This window comes from Macaca nemestrina, chromosome 7 (genome assembly GCF_043159975.1).
Source record: "Macaca nemestrina isolate mMacNem1 chromosome 7, mMacNem.hap1, whole genome shotgun sequence".
Classification (NCBI taxonomy): domain Eukaryota; kingdom Metazoa; phylum Chordata; class Mammalia; order Primates; family Cercopithecidae; genus Macaca; species Macaca nemestrina.
In genome coordinates, this window is record NC_092131.1 from 134,327,179 (window position 1) to 134,348,527 (window position 21,349).

The following is a 21,349-nucleotide window of genomic DNA, read 5'->3' on the forward strand; positions in this document are numbered from 1 at the left end:
CTCAGTCAGTAATTACAGCAATAATCAATAAACTAACCAACTATTTGCAGTCCATAGTTAATTTATTTGTTTTCCCAGTGAAGAACCCAACAATCTTAACTCTATCAAATGGCTACAAATTCAATTATAACCCTACTCAGATGTGTCATTAGTTACACCTTCTTTCAATTATTTCTCATACTTTACATTAAGAGGCTTTTCCTTTATGATGCTGACCTCTCACAAAGCACACAACTGCCCCAGTGGTCAAAAATAACATATGAAGCCAATCTATTTTGAATATCAAATTAATAGCTACATTTACTTACCTGGCTTCAGGCTCTGACTCCCTAATAACTCATTGTTCCTGTCATGAGGAGACTACAATGTATACAAGCTCTTCCTTAAGAGACTCGACTGAGGGTCCACATATGGTCACAGATTGATTAGATGATGAGAAAGAAAATCACAATGTGAAGGTCAACAGGGACCAACTCTGGGCCCTATTTATAGGCTCATGTTATTGGATGGATGTATTTATTAATGACTTGAAAGTGAAAATGACAGCAAGTTGGGCAAGTTTAATGATAACACCATTTGGATAAAACCGTAGAGGACTTTAAGGAGCTCCAGATAGTCTTAATAGAAGTTTGGGCAGCCAATAGCAGATGAAATTCAAATTGGCTAAGTTTAAGGTAATATGTGTTGGCAGAAGGAGTTTAAATTTGTATTCACCAACAGGCCCAAAATTTATGGGATCCTCTCAGCTGAAACTTTCAGAGTTATTACCTTGGTTAGCTTGGGGTAGTGTTCACACACTGACCTTTCACCTGATTTTTAGACTGTAGCAATTCTGCTATTCCTCTTAAAGCAGAAGTTTTAACAGTAGCTTCAGGGAACCTGACACTTAAATAAAACAGGACTATGCAGACAGCAGCCAAATGAGACATTTTGTTATAAATAGGGTAAGCGGAACCCTCCACAGAGATGGAACTGAACTGGGAGTAGAGTCATATAAATGACAAAATGTTGGTGGTCCAAACCTCCTATTCCAGCAGTCCCCAGAGTGTCCCGGTACCACCAAGACCGAGGCCTGCTCATGCTTATCTTTTCCTTTGCATCCAAGAGCCACATAATAAATCCCTTGTTCTGATGCAAACTTGAATATGCTTCTGCTCCCTGCTTCCAAACAGGCTCCAAGATAGATCACAACAGGGGCTAGAAGGGGTCACTACACTTTTATCACTATTTCAAGGGCATCCAAATGTTCCAAACAACACAGAGAAGAGAATTAAAATAATCTGCCTCTGGAAAAAAGTTTTCTTTTTTGACTAGGATAAGAAAAACAAAACAAAAACTTTACTTACAGCTTGGAGCATGTCATTATTTGAGAAAATAAATTTCCAAAACAATTTATTTCCTTCAGTTTCCCTTTCTCATTTTTTTCACCATTTCTCCACCTTGCCTGAATAATATACTATGTGGTCAGTTGTTTGGATAAATTGCATTCAATTAGGGGACTCATTGAAAGCTGAACTGATTTTGCCACCTGCAAAGTTAAGTTCAAAGTTGAACCTATTTACTATGTGGCATGTTTGAAAGCACCATGTGGAAAATGAGCTTCCTAACCTCTTTGCTCTTTAAAGAAAACTTCCTAATAGCTAAGGCCCTGATGCTATTAAATATTCAATTTCTAAATGGACAACAAATTTGGCAAACAAGGTAAAACATAGCCTTGTAGGTAAGGACAAAACCTTTAAACCTTCAGACGCCCACGGAGTTTTTTGTTGTTGTTGTTTTTTGAGATGGAGTCTCACTCTGTCGCCCAGGCTGGAGTGCAGTGGTGCAATCTCGGCTCACTGCAACCTCCGCCTCCCAGGTTCAAGCAATTCTCCCGCCTCAGCCTCCCAAGTAGCTGCCACCACGCCTGACTAATTTTCTGTATTTTTAGTAAAGATGGGGTTTCACAGTGTTAGTCAGGATGGTCACGATCTCTTGACCCTGTGATCTGCCCGCCTCAGCCTCCCAAAGTGCTGGGATTATAGGAGTGAGCCACCGCGCCCGGCCAACAGAGTATTTTTTACATTTCTCTACAAACTCAAGTACAGTGACATTTTGGTAATAAGCATTATTTTTCACACTCAGGAAAAAGTAGTATTTGCAAAGCTGAGCGGGACTATAATAGATACCAAAACAAAACCTTATTTAAAACAACCAGGAGCAAAGAGATTGAGAGTCTATATCCAGGCCTTCCCTTTAATTAGCCATATGACTTCCAACTGATTTCTGAATCTTCTATTCTCTGTGGGCCTCAATGTCCTTATTTATAAAATGAAAGAGTTGAACAAAACCTCTGTGGTTACCTTCTGACTCTACTTGAGTAACTGCATCATTTTAGAGGCAACGTCCAAGTTATGTATATTAGAATAAAGCCAATCATGTCCCAATTTACAAGGTGCTCCACAGGTGAAAAAATATTTTTCCCTTATAGTACTCAATGTCTAACAAGGTACACTGCGGTCAAATACACCAAAGGGAATACTTACGCTTCCCTTAAATACAAGGATTCCTGTATTGAATATAATACAAGGTCTCATAATGGGAGGCATTACAGTAAAATGTATGCCATACTCTTCTGGCAATGTGGGAAAAAATGATATAAAGAGTGAGAATAGACAAAATGATGAAAATTATTTTTGTTAATACTGTGTTCCACTCACACAAGTCTCTCAATATTAAAGAGAACCAGGTGTAATAAATCCCTAGACACAGGATTTAGCAGAAACAAATATAAATCTATTTACAAAAGCAAGATGTATTGGCTGAATTTCTCCATGAAAGGTCACCCAAAAGAAGAGGTTAACAGTAAAACAATCCCCTCCTAGAACTGGGGCTCCATAGAACTACCAGACAACAAACACAAAAAAATGGAAGGAAAAAAGCAGCACGCTATTTTCAGTATTTCTAGAAAATGAGAGGAGGAAACGAGAACAACGACAAAATAATTTAAACTACATTAAGGGAATATTTAATTAGCAATGATCAGGTATTTAGTTTTCAGAATATGTAGGTTGTATTTTTTTTCTAATAAAGCATTTCAAATTCTAATTAAAAAATACTTTATGGAGGAATTAAAAAGATGCAATAGTGTCAGAGGAAAAGCCATGATCCCAGAAGTGGAATATTCTAACAACATAACTCACAAGAAACTATGCTATAAAAACAGATTGTTGATTAACACAAACTCATAACAAAATGCAGAGCAGCTATCACAATGGTGCTGTAATAACACTTGGCTGCTGAAATCTTTCAATACATTAAATATCTCCTTGGAGACCAAATTACTTTACATTTTCTTAAAAGACAATTTATTATAGCTTTGTTTTCTTCTCATTATCTCTTAAAAATATATCTAATGAAGAAAAGAATACAACTTCTAAATAACTTATATAAAATGGTACTAATGTGTGACAACAGACTTTGGTTTAATATGTTGGTTATTATTTAACAGCACACAACAACCTATTGCCATGACAAATCCTTACCATAATACAATATTCCATGTGTCACATGTATCAAAAACCACTGTATGCCATTATTATGGCACTCATAAAATTAACAGCCTCAGGCTGCTAGCAATTTAAATAATTGATAAGTTTTCAATTAAAAAGGCAACATTTTCAGGTCTAATACAAAAATCTATTTAAATTACTGATAAAAATGTACACTTGTACTGGCCCAAAGCCAGAAAATGCTTGCATCCAAGGGGGAAAAAAAATAATTCTTCAAGTTTCAACTCAGAGATGGCAAATTTGTTTTTATTCTTGTGCAGAGATATAGGCTGTTTATTTACTTAACCTTTGTAATCAGCGAAATAGAATGATTAAAGGACTAAAGGTAAAAGTGCCTCTATTTTTGCTTTCCCACATATGGCTTTTGAAGAAATACTAAGGTGACCACAGATTTACTGAATTCTATATGAAAAACTAAGCTCTTTTGGCTGGGTGCGGTGGCCCATGCCTGTAATCCCAGCACTTTGAAAGGCCAAGGTGAGCAGATCACTTGAAATCAGGAGTTCGAGACCAGCCTGGCCAACATCGCGAAATCCCATCTCTACCAAAAAATACAAAAATTAGCTGGGCGTGGTGGCGGGTGCCTGTAATCCCAGCCACCCGGGAGGCTGAGGCATGAGAATCACTTGAACCCAGCCGAGATCAGGCTACTGCATTGCAGCCTAGGCGAAAGAGTAAGACTTCATCTCATAAACAAAACAAAAAGCTTTTTGTAAAAAACAATAAAAATGTGATAATGTGTCAGTATCTTCCCTATGCCTTTACACAAAATCCTGACTCAAACTTCAGAGCCAAATTTAAATAACTGATAAGTTTTCAATTAAAAAGGCAACATTTTACAATGTCTACAAAATAAAGACCAATGCAAATTTGTAGGAACATGCTGGTAATTATGAGGACTACCAACCAAAACCGACTGTGAGGTTAGGTCCAAATGGTTCTCCTTAAATTTAAATCATAAGAACCAAGACAGATCAAAATGACAGCCAACCTGGCCAGGTACCTTGGCTCACACCTGTAATTCCAGCACTTTGGGAGGCTGAGGCAGGAGGACCACTTGAGGCCAGGAGTTTGAGGCCAACCTGGGCAACAAAGCAAGACCCCACCTCTACAAAAATTTTTTAAAAATTAGCTCATCAATGAGATAGATGACTTCTATTCAGACAAAAAAAAAGTGGCTCCCAAGAAATCTCAGAAACTTTTAAACTAAGGACATGTAACGTAAGATTATGTAATCATATTTTCCTACAACACAAAAATAATTAAACACTGTGTTTGAGAAAATAAGCATATGCTGTAAGGAATATATGGTGCAGAAATCACAACTAAGGTATTACATAAACCCAAATTATTCAGAATGTAATAATGATGATGATAGGCCGGGCGCAGTGGCTCACACCTGTAATCCCAGCACTTTGGGAGGCCGAGACAGGTGGATCATGGGGTCAGGAGTTCGAGATCAGCCTGGCCAACATGATGAAACTCCGTCTCCACTAAAAATACAAAAATTAGCCAGGCACGGTGGCAGGTGCCTGTAATCCCAGCTACTCAGGAGGCTGAGGCAGGAGAATTGCTCTAACCCAGGAGACAGAGGTTTCAGTGAGCCAAGATGGCACCACTGCACTCCAGCCTGGGTGACAGAGCAAGACTCCATCTCGGAGAAAAAAAAAAATAACAGTGATGACATAAAAAGATCCCGCTACAAATGTGCAAAGAGGAAGGTGGGGGAAGAGACAGTGTAAAACAGTAAATGAGCAACAGCTTGGGCATTAAAAGAAACTGAACTTAAATTCCATATTCACATTCATACTAACTCTAAGACCTTGGGCTTATCTCTTAACCACAGCTTCCTCATCTAAAAATAAGAATGATAATATATGTCTTTCAGAGTGATTATTAAAACTAAAAAAATTAAATACCCCAAGCATTTTGTATCTAGCAGTAACTCAGAAATGGAAATCATCATTATTATTATCACTATGATCACACCCACTAACATTTTCAAAAAGCACAGTTTGTAAGACCATACCCAAAAGTACGTATCTTTTGCATGTGGTTAAGTTGAATACATAATGAAAATATACTGATGTCAGTTCTCTGCAATGCACATATGTGAGAAAATTAGAACCCATCTGTGTGTGTGTGTGTTTTCTAAATACAAGCATGTCACACTCTCAGGAGAGTTAGCCAATCTATCAATACTAGTGCTAGACCTTTCCAGCAGACAATCCTACTCTGCCTTTCAAGGTACTGACGAGCCCAGCTCTAAATTCTCAGTATACAAAGACTCTCACATAAGTTAATGGGAAGTCAATGGGAAATTGACTTTTCCTATTCTGTGCTGGTTGGAATGCAATGCTCCGTTAATCATCCTATCCTTCTTGTTCTCTATCCTCCTACCCTAAATTAAAACTATTGGCGGAAACCCATACAGATAGTTCACAGTTTTCATTATAATGAAACAATATCATGGCTGAAGTTGAAGTCTATCAAAAACCTACAACCTAACTGTTGACTAAGATTAGGGTGTCAATGAAAAGCAAGAGCCCTGATTCCATCATTTCCACATGATTCCAAATGATTTCATCATTTGCATTTGTATAGAACTTTTAACTTTTCAAAGGGCTTTCACATCTATTCTCCCATTTGATCATTACAATGGCCCTGTGCAGTATAAAGGACAAGTATTATTATCCACAACTGACAGATGAGGCAACTACAGCACTGAAAGGTTAAGTGATTTGCCTAGGGCCAAGAAACCACAGAAGAGCTAAGGTCTCCTGACTTCTACTACAATGCTCTTTCTACCAGACCACTGGAAAAGGTTTTGTAAACAGATTACAGACTCAGATATAATAAAACAAAACTTGAGAGGAAGGCTCAAATCAAGACTCAGGTAACCTATGTCTCCTCATGATAGCTGAATTTTTCAAGCTCAGTATTGAAGCTTTAGAAATATGCCCTTTTCTCTTGTTTACTTCAGTATCAGACAACTGTTAATGCAGATTTTCAGTAAAATTTTAAACACAAAAGAAAAGTCATTTCAGAATATATTCAGATCACTTTGATTCAGTAAGTAACCTTGTAGTTCATTTTCGGTGGGAGTACTATGGGTAGTGCATAAATAACCAAGAGTACATCTTTAAATCGTGTATCCATATTAAGCCTGCAGCTACATTGTAACTATAGTCTGGAAGGGTGAGAGAGATCTCCAGTTGAAAGTAGATTTTGAAAAATTTTTTAGAGCCCAGGGGTTCATTTTTAATGAGCCGTTACTTTAAGTACTGCATAAAAAATACAGGAAATTGATAGTCCATTTAGTCTGCACGATACCTAATGCAAAAGTCATTAAGATGCATTATTCTTAATGTTTATGATATGATCAGTAAGTGTCTTTTGAAAATAATGCCCTTAACTTTCACATATGGAAATCCTTGAAACCTTTACCTATTATATAGAAAAATGTATGACAACTGTGATTTATTTACGTCTTCACTATACCCAAGAAACAGCATCCTCAATCACATTAACATTTTAAAAAATAGTCCTCATTTGTAGTACACTTACATATGACAGCATTGCCTTCATTTCCTCATCACTTCTCACCGTAATTCGATCACCATCTTCATCTTCATCTGTTTAAAAGCAACATAATGCAAATGAGAAGGTGTGCATTTGTTTAATGCACAAAGGGAACATAATACAAACAGTTTATTACAACGTGATATTCTAACCCTCAACACCATATTTTGAGGGGATGTTGACATTATTAGTTTGTTGTTTTGTTTTCCATTTGGAGTACGATCAGAATCTCAATATAAAACTTTCTTTTAGTGATAGCAGAAAATTAAAATATTGCTCATGTCATTCACAACATATATCTAGGTTAAAGTAAATATAACTGGAGTATGACAAAACAGGTTTGGTTAGGGGAACTAAAAACCAAAGAGAGGCCAGTCTTGTTCCACTATCCGTACTTTTTAAATCTCCCGAACGGCACCATACCCTGATTTCTCCATTCTTCCTCTCTCCCAGGCAATCTATCATGTCACAACAGCATGATAAAAATGGCTAACACTTATTGAACACTACTATACATGAAGCACTGTGATCTATGCTTCATAGGCAATACCTCCTTGAAAACCTCATAACAAACCTACGACATGAACATCATTATTATTATTCTCTTTCCACAGAAGAACCTAGGCCTAGTGCAAGGTTAACTTGTAAAGCAGCTCTAATACAGGTCTCTCTATCCCATTCTATTTAGCAGCTCTTTTTCTGAACAGTTTCACTTGTTTTGCATACTCTCCAGCCATAGTAAGCTTCAAATGCTATTCATGCTATTTTGAAATAATTTAACTCTTAAGGCTGGAGGACAAGACTTCACAAACTACATAACCAGAATGTGTACATTTGAGTAAGTATTATCAGAGGTCACATCTAGAAATAATGTACTTATTTCATGATACTTCTCTTATTCAAAGTAGTTTTTGAAATATATTTTCAAAACTGCTTTAAAAACCTGAAGATAGACTATGTGAGAATATTAAATCTCATTTTTAACCCAAAATGGAATTGTTGGCCTGATCTGCCAAGCATGTCTAAGAATCTGCCAAGCACGTCTATGGCTATTTCTAAATATATAGTTAACTATTCATCCTTCTATAAAGATTTGTGAACAGTGAGGACAGCCTACGTAGTAGACTGTAAATGCACAGTTGAAAGAAATGCCAAAAACATCCTGAGCAATGTACACAGCCTCCCAAGGGGACAACTTGGAAGGGGCAGGCTCTCAGTAGGATGCCTCAGTTCTAGTGTGCTTGTTAACATTCAGAATTATTATTATTTTTGTTCACTCTTGAGCATATAATTGCTGATTTGATCACATAGAAAGACTGTTCTGATCCCAGGCCTGGAGACCCTCAGACAAATCTCTCATCATGAAGAGAATAAGCTTGCACAACATGCTCAGGGGACACTTACTGAGAGTACAGAGGGAGTTCAGTTCAACAAAGGGCTCTTCCCCTACCACATGTCAGTGGGTCTTCCCTCCTGTCCGGCTGTAGTTCCAAGGATATCCCCCTGCTTGGTGACAAGGCTATGGGGACCCTAGGAGGAAGCTTGTGTTCTTTCACAATTAACCTATTTTCAAGCAAAATACTTTCTCTCTTTATCTCTTCAGTGGCCAACAGCAATCTGATAGCATGATAGAAACCAGCACTTGGACCAGTCCTGTTCAGTGACCCACAGCTCTCACTTAGGTTTTCTTTCCAAACATTTGTTTCTGGATCCTGGTTCACTGCTGCAGAGTTCCCCAACTCAATGTGAGTTGGCATCATCAAGATCACACTATCTAAATCTAGGAGAGTCATTACCAGTATTCTGCTATCAAGAGTTGCCTCTTTTCAGAGTAAAAGGCATACACTGGTCACTTTCAGTAACGAAGAAGGCACAGTCCTGAGAGATGTTACACACATAAAGAACTTTATAGGAATCTAGCACCTTTTCTTTCATTTTTTCACTTTAGATACAGAATCTCTAGGGCCAAATTGGGGGAGAAATGCCATTCTAGCTGTAGAAAGAGAAGAAAGGAGTCTCTCTATATATAGGTTCTAGAAACTAATATTTTCAAGGTTAAGGTGAAAGTTTTCTTAAAAACTCAGGAGACAGGAAAAAACAGAGTACAGACGATATAATGTTACATATCACCACACATGAAAGCACTTTACATTTTTGCTTTAAATCCAGGTCAAATTCTCTTTAAATGTAGGCTAAACTGATTTGTTCTTTACGAAGTCCTGAACTTGGCATAAAAACAATTTCCAGCCTGAATAAAGTAGTTTTTTAAATAAATCTCATTTCTGCAACTAAGCTAGCTATACAGATGATGGTTAAAAAGAGACTGCTTATACCGAATTTCAATATGCACAAGACCTGAATAAGGTATTGCTCACATAGGGTGGGCAGGTGCTTATATTTTGGTAAAACGAGTGAAAACCCTTCTCATAATTTATTTTAAAAAGGAGGGGGCACCGATTACAGAAAGATCATTTAAATTACAAGAACAAAAGGAGAGTTCTTCAACTTCTCAAAGCTAGAGCCTGAATCTTTAAGGCTACTTAAACCAAAATATTCTGGAATTCTACATTTCTAAGAAATCTCTTGAGGGATTATTTCAGAAGAAAGAGATCTGTGAAAGAAGTCAGCTACCAGAATAATTTACTGTAGAGAAGTTGCATAAAAAGTAGCTATGAGGCCAGGTGCAGTGGCTCATGCCTGTAATCCCAGCACTTTGGGAGGCTGAGGCAGGCGGATCACGAGATCAGGAGATCGAGACCATCCTGTGAATGGTGAAACTCCGTCTCTACTAAAAATACAAAAAATTAGCCGGGCATGGTGGTGGGCACCTATAGTCCCCACTATTCGGGAGGCTGAGGCAGGAAAATGGCGTGAACCCAAGAGGCGGAGCTTGCAGTGAGCCGAGATCACGCCACTGCACTCCAGCCTGGGCAACAGAGCGAGACTCCGTCTCAAAAAAAAAAAAAAAAGGAGCTATGAAACATTACAAGAGCATTTGTTTAAGTGGACAGAAAACTGGAGCCAAAAGGCTAGAAGAGCTTTTGACATCAACCCAGTGATAAAATGTTGGAACTATGCCCTTAGGGGTTCTGACTCCAAAAGAAGATTTCAGATAAGTTGAAAAAGGCATTCTAAGAAAGGCTGGAGATAAAATCAGGCTTATATGACGTACTGAATAATAGTTGTTATGGGTTAATAGGACACCTAGTTTTATGTAGGTATTGGTTTTCTTTACAAACTGCTCTTTGGGAGACTGTCTGATTTGCTCTTTAGTATCTATGCTTAGTTGTTTTATTAAAGACTCCTCGTTTTTGTCCAAGAGGAAATTGAGTTGGAAAATAACCATACCCATGAGAAGACTGGTGGCTCCAGCCAAAAGGCAAAAGCTAAGCTATCTCTGACCCCTTGATGGCAGCCCAAGAGCAAACCATTCGCCTTAACCTGTAAAGCAAAAATGCACTTCCGTCTAAAGACGGTGAATTGACAACTACGAAAAGTTACTGAAGGGTAAGAAAGCAGAAATACATACTAAGCAAATTACTATTGCAGTAGCCTAAAATACTTTTCTGAACAAAAACTTGGATATATACAGCCCATCTAGCCAAGACTCAGGCTAGCTGCCTATCAAACTGGATAAGCTATAAAAATCACACTAGCTGGAACCATAAATCATAAAAACTTACTAAACTGGCACAAAGTTTCAGAGGTATAAATATGTTAGAGAACAACACTAGAAAGTAGTGGTACTAAGTAGTAAGAAGTAAAAAAATAATTTGAGCTTTTTCTATCTTATACATGGAGGTTCTTTGCCATCTGACCAAAAAAGCATTACCGGATATGACCAAGAAAAAGGGTGGGGGTGGGGGAGCAGACAGATCTGATACACTGGTTCACAATGAGAATTCTAGGCTTCTCTAGTTGCCTGGAGCATAGTAATATGATTTTCCAGCACATTAGGGAAGCAAAAGTAGAACCAGAAAGCCTATGTACTGGCTAGATTTTGTTAATGCCACTTAAAATGGAGGAAAAAATCCTAGCAAGATACCAAATAGAGTGCAGCAGATGGTAAACAAATATTATGAAGCAATCTTCACAAAATCTGCAGTGTGTCACAAATATACAAAATGGCAGAGTTTGGGAAAAGAGAATCATAACAGGCCATATGTTGTTAGAGATTTTATTTGAAGCAACATGCAATCCAAAAGAAACACCAAGAAGAGAAACATAAAGGCCCAATAGAGAGGAGAGGCAGCCTCAGGTAAGGGGCGGTCAGAACGGCCTACTGAGTAAACAGCAGACGAACAGCAGACTCAGGGAGCTCTCAGACAAACAGCACCCACTGCGGTGACAGGGGCTCAAGAAGGCTTTCAAGAGAAACAATCTAGCTTCTACAAAGAGCTACAGAAAGTTAAGGTAATATATTATATGTCATTTGTCACACTCCTCCTGTGCCAGGTGGCAATTGGAACTACTGCAAAGGCACTTTTCCCAGGTAAGAGAAAAGAAATGAAAACATAATTGTAGAAGTTAGAAAGACATCAACAGGAAACTAACAGAAAAGATGTCAGGTTTAAAGCCCTTCTCAGGCATGGAGTTAATGTCCTGGGCAGGACTAGAGGCCGTACTTTCCATGGCCACATCTTCATATCCATGAGTTTTAATTTATCTTCCTGCTTCCCTCTTTCTGATTCCTTCCTTACTTCTTTGCTTTTTTCCTCCTTCCAGCAAAAAAAAAGTACCCACTAGGTGGCAGGCACTGTTCTGGACACTGGGACAGTAACAGTGAAAAAGGAAAAAATAAACAAAATCCTGCTCTCATGGAACTTACACTCTAGTAGAAAGAGACTGAAGGAGCTGAGGGAGTGGGCCATGCTGATATCTGGGGAAAGACTGTTCCAGGCAGAGGGAGCAGCTAATACAAAGGCCCTGGGGCAGAGGAATGCCTAGCATGTTTGACAGACAAAAAAGAAGCCAGAGTAGCTACAACAGAATGAGAGGTGGGGGGAGAAATACACGGGTTCAGAGAAACAATGTTGGGACAGGTTGAGGCCACATGTGAAAATGCAGAGCCTTGCAGGGCATTTTAAGGACTTGGTCTTTTACTTTGGAATGAGATGGAAATCACTGGAAAGTTGTAAGTGTGGTAGTGTCACCTGACTTCTAAAAGAATCACTCTGGCTGCCATGTGGAAAAGAGGCTGTATAGAGGCAAAAGTAGAATGGGGAGACCAGTTAGGAGGCCACTGTCCTAATCCTGGTGAGAAATGACGGTGGCCTCAACCAAGCTGAGGTTTTGAGAAGTCATCACATGCTGGATAAATTTGAAGATAGAGCCAACAGGACTTGCTGATGAATGGGATATAGAAAGTTTATCCTTATTACTTCACTATTCAACCATCCATGCATTCCAGAAACACATACAGAGTGTCTATTATGTGCCAGGTACTATGGTAGGGATTCAAAAATAAGCTGCACTGTCTACTGACCTTAAGGAACAACTAGACTGGTGCTTGAGTAAAGGACTCAAACTTCTTAATTTTCATACAAATCAGCAAGACTATTAACAAGAAATGACTACTCTCATAAGACTAAAAAGGATTTGGACTTTTTGCATCAGTAATATTTCAAGCCAAAATTTCAACAAATTAAAGCTCTCTTATTTGCCTCAAACTCTAGGATGCATAATTAACTCTTAAATGTTAAATAATTTTCAGGCTCAGTGTAGGTTTATTGTGACAATTTTTCACTACTTACCTAGTTTTACTTAAAAATGACCCTTTATCTTTTTACACATACAATAGTTTAAGGAAATGAAACTTCATTTCTTCCAAATATTTTATGATTCAGACTCTTCTCTGAAGCAAAAAGAACCTCCCACTCAACTATTCTTAACAAGATTGTCATAGCTATCTGAACATAAGAGTATCTCCTACAGGTGTCTCTCCAGTTATCAGCTATAGTTGTTTCCTATACTCTGAGAATTTACAACTTCCAGAATTGCAATTTTGCCTTAAATGGTCATACTATGCCAAATTTAAAATGAGATGTGATGTGTTAAAGATTTCCACTCTAAGTACAAAATAATCTTACAGCAGTTCATAAAACAGCTAAAAATGATTCTGTGCAATGAGAAGAGAGTATAAAATAGTCAAGGTTGAAGAAAGGCACAAATTCAATAAATATTTATCCTATAACCATGTTTTCTGAACCAAACTCAGATGCACGGTTTGACAAATGTGAAGACACTTGCGAGAGCTACAGATCAGAATACATGAGTGTCACGGAAAAGTGAAACCACATGTTTTTGATAGGTTTAAGACAGCATTTGTCTACATGGACTTAAAATGCATGTTTCAAGTCACCAGTGAGATTTTACTGTCCAGGAACACCAATCCAACAGTCATTTTACAGCAGTTACTTCTCTAGAGAAAATGCTGGCAGAGGAACACAAGTAACAGATATGCACAGGAAATGCATTAGTGGGCACGGTTGATTTTTATCACCTCCTGTGTTGGTGTACTCATTAATCTGCTAATGAAACTGTGAAAATCAGCAGGGGTCTCTGGGCCTATATGAATGTCAAGCTCTTACAGCATATGTAGAACCCAGAAATGCAAACACACAGGATTTTTTATGGTTATGGAATTTAGCTTCATCTCATAAAGGTTCTCACATCTGGGAAAAGAAAAACTATTCAATAACTGGTGTGGAATCAACTATCTGCTTGAAAAATAAAGTTGGATCCCCACCTGATTTATTTCACCAAAACAAACTGAAGATGGTGCAAGAATTAAGAAAAATAAAGGCTGGGAGCAGTGGCTCACACCTGTAATGCCAGCACTTTGGGAGGCTGACGCGGGTGGATCACCTGAGATCAGGAGTTCGGGACCAGCCTGACCAACATGGTGAAACTCCGTCTCTACTAAAAAATACAAAAATTAGCCAGGCATGGTGGTGGGCACCTGTAATCTCAGCTACTAGGGAAGCTGAGGCAGGAGAATCGCTTGAATCCGGGAGGCGGAGGTTGCAGTGAGCTGAGATCTTGCCATTGCACTCCAGCCTGGGTGACAGAGCAAGATTCCATCTCAAAAAAGAAAAGAAAAGAAAAAGAAACAAATTCTGAACTTTGTATTAAAAATACATGCTTTTTATAAAAACCCACAATATGACACATACAAACATACAAATTTATATACATAACTGTGTGTGTATCTAACCTCATTAAAGTAGAAGGAAAAAAGAATATGAATGAATGCTTCTTCAATATCCTGGACTGTAGAAGACTTTCTTAAGCAGGACATAAACCCAGAAGTTACAAAGGAAAATAAGTAATTTGACCATGTAAAAACTTTAAACTTCTCTATGGAAAAAAGAAGAGAGAATAAAAAGACTAGAACAAACCGAAAAGAGCAAAAACATTTGTAACACACAAGACAAAGAGCCAGCCTTAATAATGGAAAACCCTTAAATCAATTAGAAAAAGATAAATAACCAAATAGAAAAACAGACAAAGGTGATAAATAGTTTATAGAAATTAAATACAAATAGCTGGCCAGGGGCAGTGGCTCACACCTATAATCCCAGCATTTTGGGAGGCTGAGATGGGCAGATCACCTGAGGTCAGGGGTTTGAGATCAGTCTGGTCAACATGGTGAAACCCCGTATCTACTAAAGCTACAAAACAATTAGCCAGGTGTAGTGGCATATGCCTGTAGTCCCAGCTACTTGGGAGGCTGAGGCAGGAGAATCACTTGAACCCCTGAGGTGGAGGTTGCAATGAGCTGAGATCAGGTCATTGCACTCCAGCCTAGGCAACAGAGTGAGACTCTGTCTCAAAAAAAAAAAAAAAAAAAAAAAAAAAAAAAAAAAAAAAAAAAGGAAGTAAATACAAATAGCCAAATACAAATGAGAAGATATTCAAGCTTATTTACAATTTAAAAAATATAAAATAAAACCGTAATATAGTAATCTTTTTCACCTATCAAACTGACATTGACTAAAAGGTTTGCTAATGTCCAGAGTTGATGGGATTGGAGAGGGAAATGGGCCTTCTCATACACTGTTGATGAGAGTGTAGATTGGTTCTGCCTTTTGGTGAGCAAACGCAGTAACAGATATTGAAATTTAAATATGGGTACTCTCTGTCTCAACAGTTCCAACTCTAAGAATTTATCTTACAAATTTATTTCCACAATGATATGGTTTGAATATTTGTCCCCTCCAAATCTCATGTGGAAAAGTGATCCCCAGTGTTGCAGGTGGGGCCTGGCAGAGGTGTTTTGGTCTTGGGGGTGGATCCCCCATGAATGACTCAGTGCCCTTTCCATGGCAGTGAGTTCTCACGCTGTTGGTTCATGTGAGAAACTGGTTGGTTGAAGGAGCCTGGCACCTCCTCTGCTCTCTCTTACCACGTGACACGCCTGCTGCCCATTTCCCTTCCACCATAAGTGAAAGCTTCCTCAGCAGAAGGCAAGCAGATGCTAGTGCCATGCTTGTACAGCCTGTAGAACTGTGAGCTCTAGATGTAAGGGAGAATAAGGACCTAAAAGAGGTCCTTTTAATAAGAAAACGAGGTTTAGGACCATCAGCCAAAAGGTGAGTTCAGCAGACAGATGTCCCTCTCCTCATCCAGCCCTAACTCCCCTTGGAAACACCATGCCCAGAAAAAGAAATCAGAAAGAATACAGCCCCTTGGGTTTGACCCCCTTGGGTCAGTCAAATGTGGGAATTTGAATTTGGAGGCCTGAATTGTCCACCACCAACCAATTATATCCCATGCTCAGGCTATACCACAAATAATCCAAAAAAGCAAATTACTCATTTAGATTTAGACATGTGCATTTTATAATTTTCATTTGAATGTGGACTCACATAACATTCTACTCATTCAACAAGTGTGATCCTCTAAGGCAGCAAGCTCATTACTAAGAAGAGAGAAAGAGTGGAATAAAACATGGTACATATCACCAAGTGACTCAAAATAGAGTGAGGGAAGGTAACATGCACACACCGACCAGAACGCAGGCTGAAGGGGTTCCCTGCTCTAGTAAAGGTGCAGAGAGATTAATGCCATCTGGAATCACCAGAGGTTTCACTGAAGAGACGCCATTTCTCAGAACTGGAGAATCTGTAACATTATCTGACCTTTCCCCTTTTTTCCACTCACTCAACTCTTTTTCTCTACATTTATACAAAACAAGTACATTTGACAGCTACCCTCTCTCTTGTTGCTTAATTCAAATCACTAACTATAACACCATTTCTTTTGTATAAGATATAAATTAGTGTTAGGTATATTTTCAGTATTAAATGTATTACTATAAGGCCTAGTGCAGTGGCTCACACTTGTAATCCCAACACTTTGAGAGGCTGAGGAGGGTGGATTGCTTGAGCCCAGGAGTTCAAGACCAGGTTGGGCAACATGGTCAAAGCCCGTCTCTACAAAATATACAAAAGTTAGCCAGTCCATGGTGGCATGCACCTATAGTCCCAGCTACTCAGGAGGCTGAGGTGGGAGGATTGCTTGAGTCTGGGAGGCAGAGGTTACAGTGAGCTGAGATCGCACCACTGCACTCTCCAGCCTGGGTGACAGAGCCAGACCATTTCAAAAAACCAAAAATGTATTACTATTTCTTTTATCAAAGTTGTATTTATTCAAGGGTTGTTCCATTATACCCATAAGCCACTGAAATATTTCCAAAATTCCCGTAAATTAGCTTATAAGCTATATCTTCTCAATTATTTCTTAAACATAGATTCCACTTATTGGTTCGGATTTTTGGTTAAGAAAAAAAGTCACCACAAAATAATCATGAAAAAAGCCTGCTAGGATTTCAAGTCTATAGTTGAAAGTAATGATAATCCAAACAGACACAAAAAAACTAAGAACTGTCATTATTTTGTCTGTGGGTGTGTTTTGTATCTACTGTTTTTCATCTAAACCTGGCCCACATGCAGATGGGCACAGAGTTGCTGCCATTGATGGAGCAAAAGATACAGCACGGTATCACAGAACCTAAACCTGTAGTAGTAGAGGTTTATCTATATTTACACTTAGGTTTTTGACACACTTGGGGATAAAGAGTGCAAGTTTTATAGTCAAAAAAATGTATGTTTGAACCTGGGCTTCACCCTTCCAAGCAATCACATTCAGCAATCATTTCAGGCCTCTGAGCTTGTTTCCTCACAGGTATAATTTTCCTATTTCACAGAGTCAGTATAAAGATTACTGACAACTTAGGCAAATCATCTAGTACACTGCCTGGCACAGAGCAAGCTATCAATGAATGATCATCAAAATAATCAGTATTATTATTATTATGAACTCTAACTGGAAGCCAATGAGGCAGGCACAGGCACATCAAGCCACTTTGGGAACCCGAAAAGCATAAAGTACAAAATACAAAGTAAACTTCTTTTTACCATGCATAAGAACAACCAGAATATGTGACTTCAATAATTATGACAACTCTCAAAACAAGTTCAGTACAGTGGTTGAGAATATACACTTTGGAAACTACTCCAGAAATTCCACTTTACCACTTAACAGCTGCGAGACTTTGAGCAAGTTGCTTAAAGAAGATTTCCTTTCCTCAACCAAAACAGAGCTAATAACAGTCCTTTTAAGTACTTAGTGGGCACAGTGGCTCACACCTATAATCCCAGTACTTTGAAAGGCCAAGATGGGAGGATCACCTGAGGTCATGAGTTCAAGACCAGTCTGAGCAACACAGCAAGACCCCATTTCTACAAAAAAAAATTTTAATTAGCCAAGCGTGGAGGTGGGTGCCTGTAGTCCCAGCTACTCGAGAGGCTGAGGCAGGAAGATCACCTGAGCCCAGGAGTTTCAGGCTGCAGTGAGCTATGATCATGTCACTGCACTCCAGCCCGGGCAACAGAGCAATACTCTGTCTCAAAAAAATAACAAGTACTTCGTGGGGATCTTGTGGTGGTTAAAAGAAATAAGATAACCCATGGAATGCTCTTAGCAAAGCATCTATCAATAGTAAGTACTCCGAATGGTAACTATCAGACTGTCCATGAAACCCGTGGCACCCACAAGGAGTTACTGCAAAGAGTCTGAATAAAGCTTGCAACACTAGTGTATGTATTTCAGACAGATGTACTATTTTTCTATAGCACAGTTCAATGTGACTAACAAAATGCTAATTACATTAAGAGTTCTACTCATTATAGCTTTTAAAAACAGGTAATGATCGTTGAAAAATGTTCAAACAATAGAGAAATATATAAAGTAAAAAGTGTGCTCATTCATCCACTCCGCTAACCCAAGCCTCAGGCCCCAAGTCCATTTTCCAGGGTAAGTCACTGGAAAGTACTGTAGTAGGCACTCTTCAGATCCTATCTTTTAACACATACATAAAGTTGGGGAAGCGGGGTTGGATTTTTTACAAAATGGGATAATACTATATGCATTATTGGTTTATTCAACAATATTTCACAGATACCTTTCCATATCAATGTAAAAAATCCTAACTCATTCTTTTTAGTTACTGTTTAATGCTTTGAATTATAGATAAATTGTAATTTATTAATCCATTATACTAGGCTTTTAGTTTACCTCTAATTTTTTGCTGTTGAAAATAATCCCACAAGCCTGAGCCAGGAGGTCAAAGCTAGAGCAAGCTGTGATCTCACTACTGCACTCCAGCTTGGGCAGAAGAGTAAGATCCTATCTCCAAAATAAATAATCCCACAATGGGCCAGGCACAGTGACTTACATCTATAATCCCAACACTTAGGGAGGTCAAGGCAGGAGGCTCGCTTGAGGCAAGGAGTTCAAGACTAGCCTGGACAACATAGCAAGACCCCATCTCCACATAAAATTTAAAAATTAGCCAAGCATAGTGGTGCATGCCTGTAGTCCCAGCTATTTGGGAGGCTGAGGTGGGAGGATTGTTTAAGCCAGGAGTTCGAGGTTACAGTGAGCCATCATGCCACAGCATTCCAGGCGTGGCACCAAGGCAAGATCCTGTCTCTAAAAACAGTAATAATAATCATCATCATCTCACAATGAACACCTTGTTTGAAGGGCATTCAACACATGTGTAGCTATTTCTGTTGAACAGCTTCCTAAAAGTGGATCTGCTAAGTCAAAGGTTTTGCACATTTTATATGTTGATAAGAAATGCCAAATTATCCTCTAAAAAGGAAGTACCCATTGTATTCTCTATAAGTAACCATCTTCATAAAAAACAGAAACAAAAAAGTATCCTATCATGCAGAAAAACTGAAATTTTTCAACGTTAAGAAGTGGCTCTCTGGCCAGGCTCAGTGGCTCATACTTGTAATCCCGGCACTTTGGGAGGCTGAGGTGAGTGGATCACTTGAGGTCAGGAGTTCAAGACCAGCCTGGCCAACATGGCAAAACCCTGTCCCTACTAAAAAATACAAAAATTAATCGGGCATGGTGGCACATACGTGTAATCTCAGCTACTCAGGAGGCTGAGGTATGAGAACTGCTTGAACCCAGGAGGCAGAGGTTGCAGTGAGCTGAGATTGCACCACTGCCCTCCAGCCTGGGCAACATAGCAAGACTTTGTGGCAAAAAAAAAAAAAAAAGTAGCCCTCATCTTAAAAAAAAAAACTACAGTTCTAAATCCTTACTTCATCCCTCTCAGCATCTGAGCCCCTATGCTACTGACTATCTCATCTTAGCATGAGTCATTCCATGATGTCCTATGCAATGACCTGGTTCATGTCAAAACAGTTTTCTAGTCCCCAAGTCACCCTGGCCCTGTCCCCAGGTCAACTGTGGGGAGAAAGGAAGCACTAAAGACCTGAAGTGTTCCTGTCACCATCTAGCATCCCTGCCAAGCCCCACTAAAACACAATTGTTCCATGTAATGCTCACAGTAAAAGCTCTACTTTGCTTCCATGTTTTAAAGCAGCAATGGATTAAAATCTCTTAATCAATAATCACTGGCCTACAGGTAGTTTACACGTTTCATTTTGTCCCGCAATATTATTACAATCAGGAGCAAGAGCAGATAAAGGTCATGCTGGTAATTAAAGCTATATTGTAGAAATATGCTCACCCAAGATATGATTAAATAAGAAAATATTACTCAGTTCAGTATCATCATTAAACTTGTATTAATTTATAAATATTTAAATGTACCATATGATGGTCATAAATAATGTGTTTTTGTCAGTTTCTAAAATAATGCAACCCATAAACCCTTTAAAAAATGACTGCAGAAAGGAATAGTCAAGAAAGTATATAAGCCAGACTTACATTCAAATGCTGTAGTTGTTGCTTCAGGCAGAACCTGGCCTATCACATCCTAAACAAAGAAAGAATAAAGAAACACAATTAGCCATCTTCTTTATTGCTAACATGTGGCAAATCCTAGAGGAAATATGAGAACCTGGGAAAGATTTTTGAAACGTTAGCATAAACTATAAAAACATTAGCTCATAAGACACTTAGCCCAGCAACATAAACCCAGAGTTTAAATCTCTATTCCAGGAAGAAAAATCTTTAAGAAACCTTTTCCACATTTTATTAATAACATAATATTTTATTCTCAATTCAACAGTGTAAATACAAATACACTGTTGTGTATTTACAAAAACTTGGTTTCTTCTATGGGAGGCTGTGGAATACAATACAGTTGAAAGAGAAAGGGGTTTTGAGCGTCAGACTGACGTAGGTATGAATCTCTGCTCTGCACTTATCATTAAACGAATGACTTGGAAAAAAAATCACCTAACCTCTCTGAGCCTCAATCTCATTACCCTCCAAAATGGGTCTAGTAATACTTACAGAGGTAGTGTAAAATTAATCTAATAAACATAAGCTTAGACCTAGCACATTGAAGACATTCAACAAATGTAGTTCCTGATATACAACAAGCAACGCTGTGCCTCGCACTCATAATGGTAGTTCGACACACAAGTTTCTGTGATGATATAAACCCATTATGCTACATTTACCACAAACGGTTCTTATCAACCTTTACTCTTAAGCAACAGAAAACATACTTAATGACACCGAAACAAGGTTAATCTAGCCTACAACAAAAATCTAAAAAGTGTATATAATCTGACATCAATGTTTAAATAAATCTCTAAAGTTGAAAACACATGAAAATTAGTATACTGAGACAGCTTAATTGAATAAGTACAGAACACCTAAACTCTGGGAAAAGTGACCCTCCATCACATCCAGTCCAACTCCAATGGCCTGCAAAC

At 38.5% G+C, this 21,349-nt stretch overlaps 1 protein-coding gene across 10 annotated transcripts in view; it reads right to left on the minus strand.

Annotated features, from left to right (window-relative positions):
* Positions 1–21,349, minus strand: part of LOC105488046 (mitogen-activated protein kinase kinase 5) — a 262,603-nt gene that overhangs the window by 234,816 nt on the left and 6,438 nt on the right. For all 10 annotated transcript variants that reach the window (XM_011751800.3, XM_011751772.3, XM_011751745.3 and 7 more), the window contains exons 2-3: positions 20,391–20,439; positions 7,119–7,186 (exon numbers count right to left, since the gene is read on the minus strand). In XM_011751800.3, the coding sequence (XP_011750102.1) occupies positions 7,119–7,186; positions 20,391–20,439 (117 nt within the window). The remainder of the gene's footprint in view (positions 1–7,118; positions 7,187–20,390; positions 20,440–21,349) is intronic.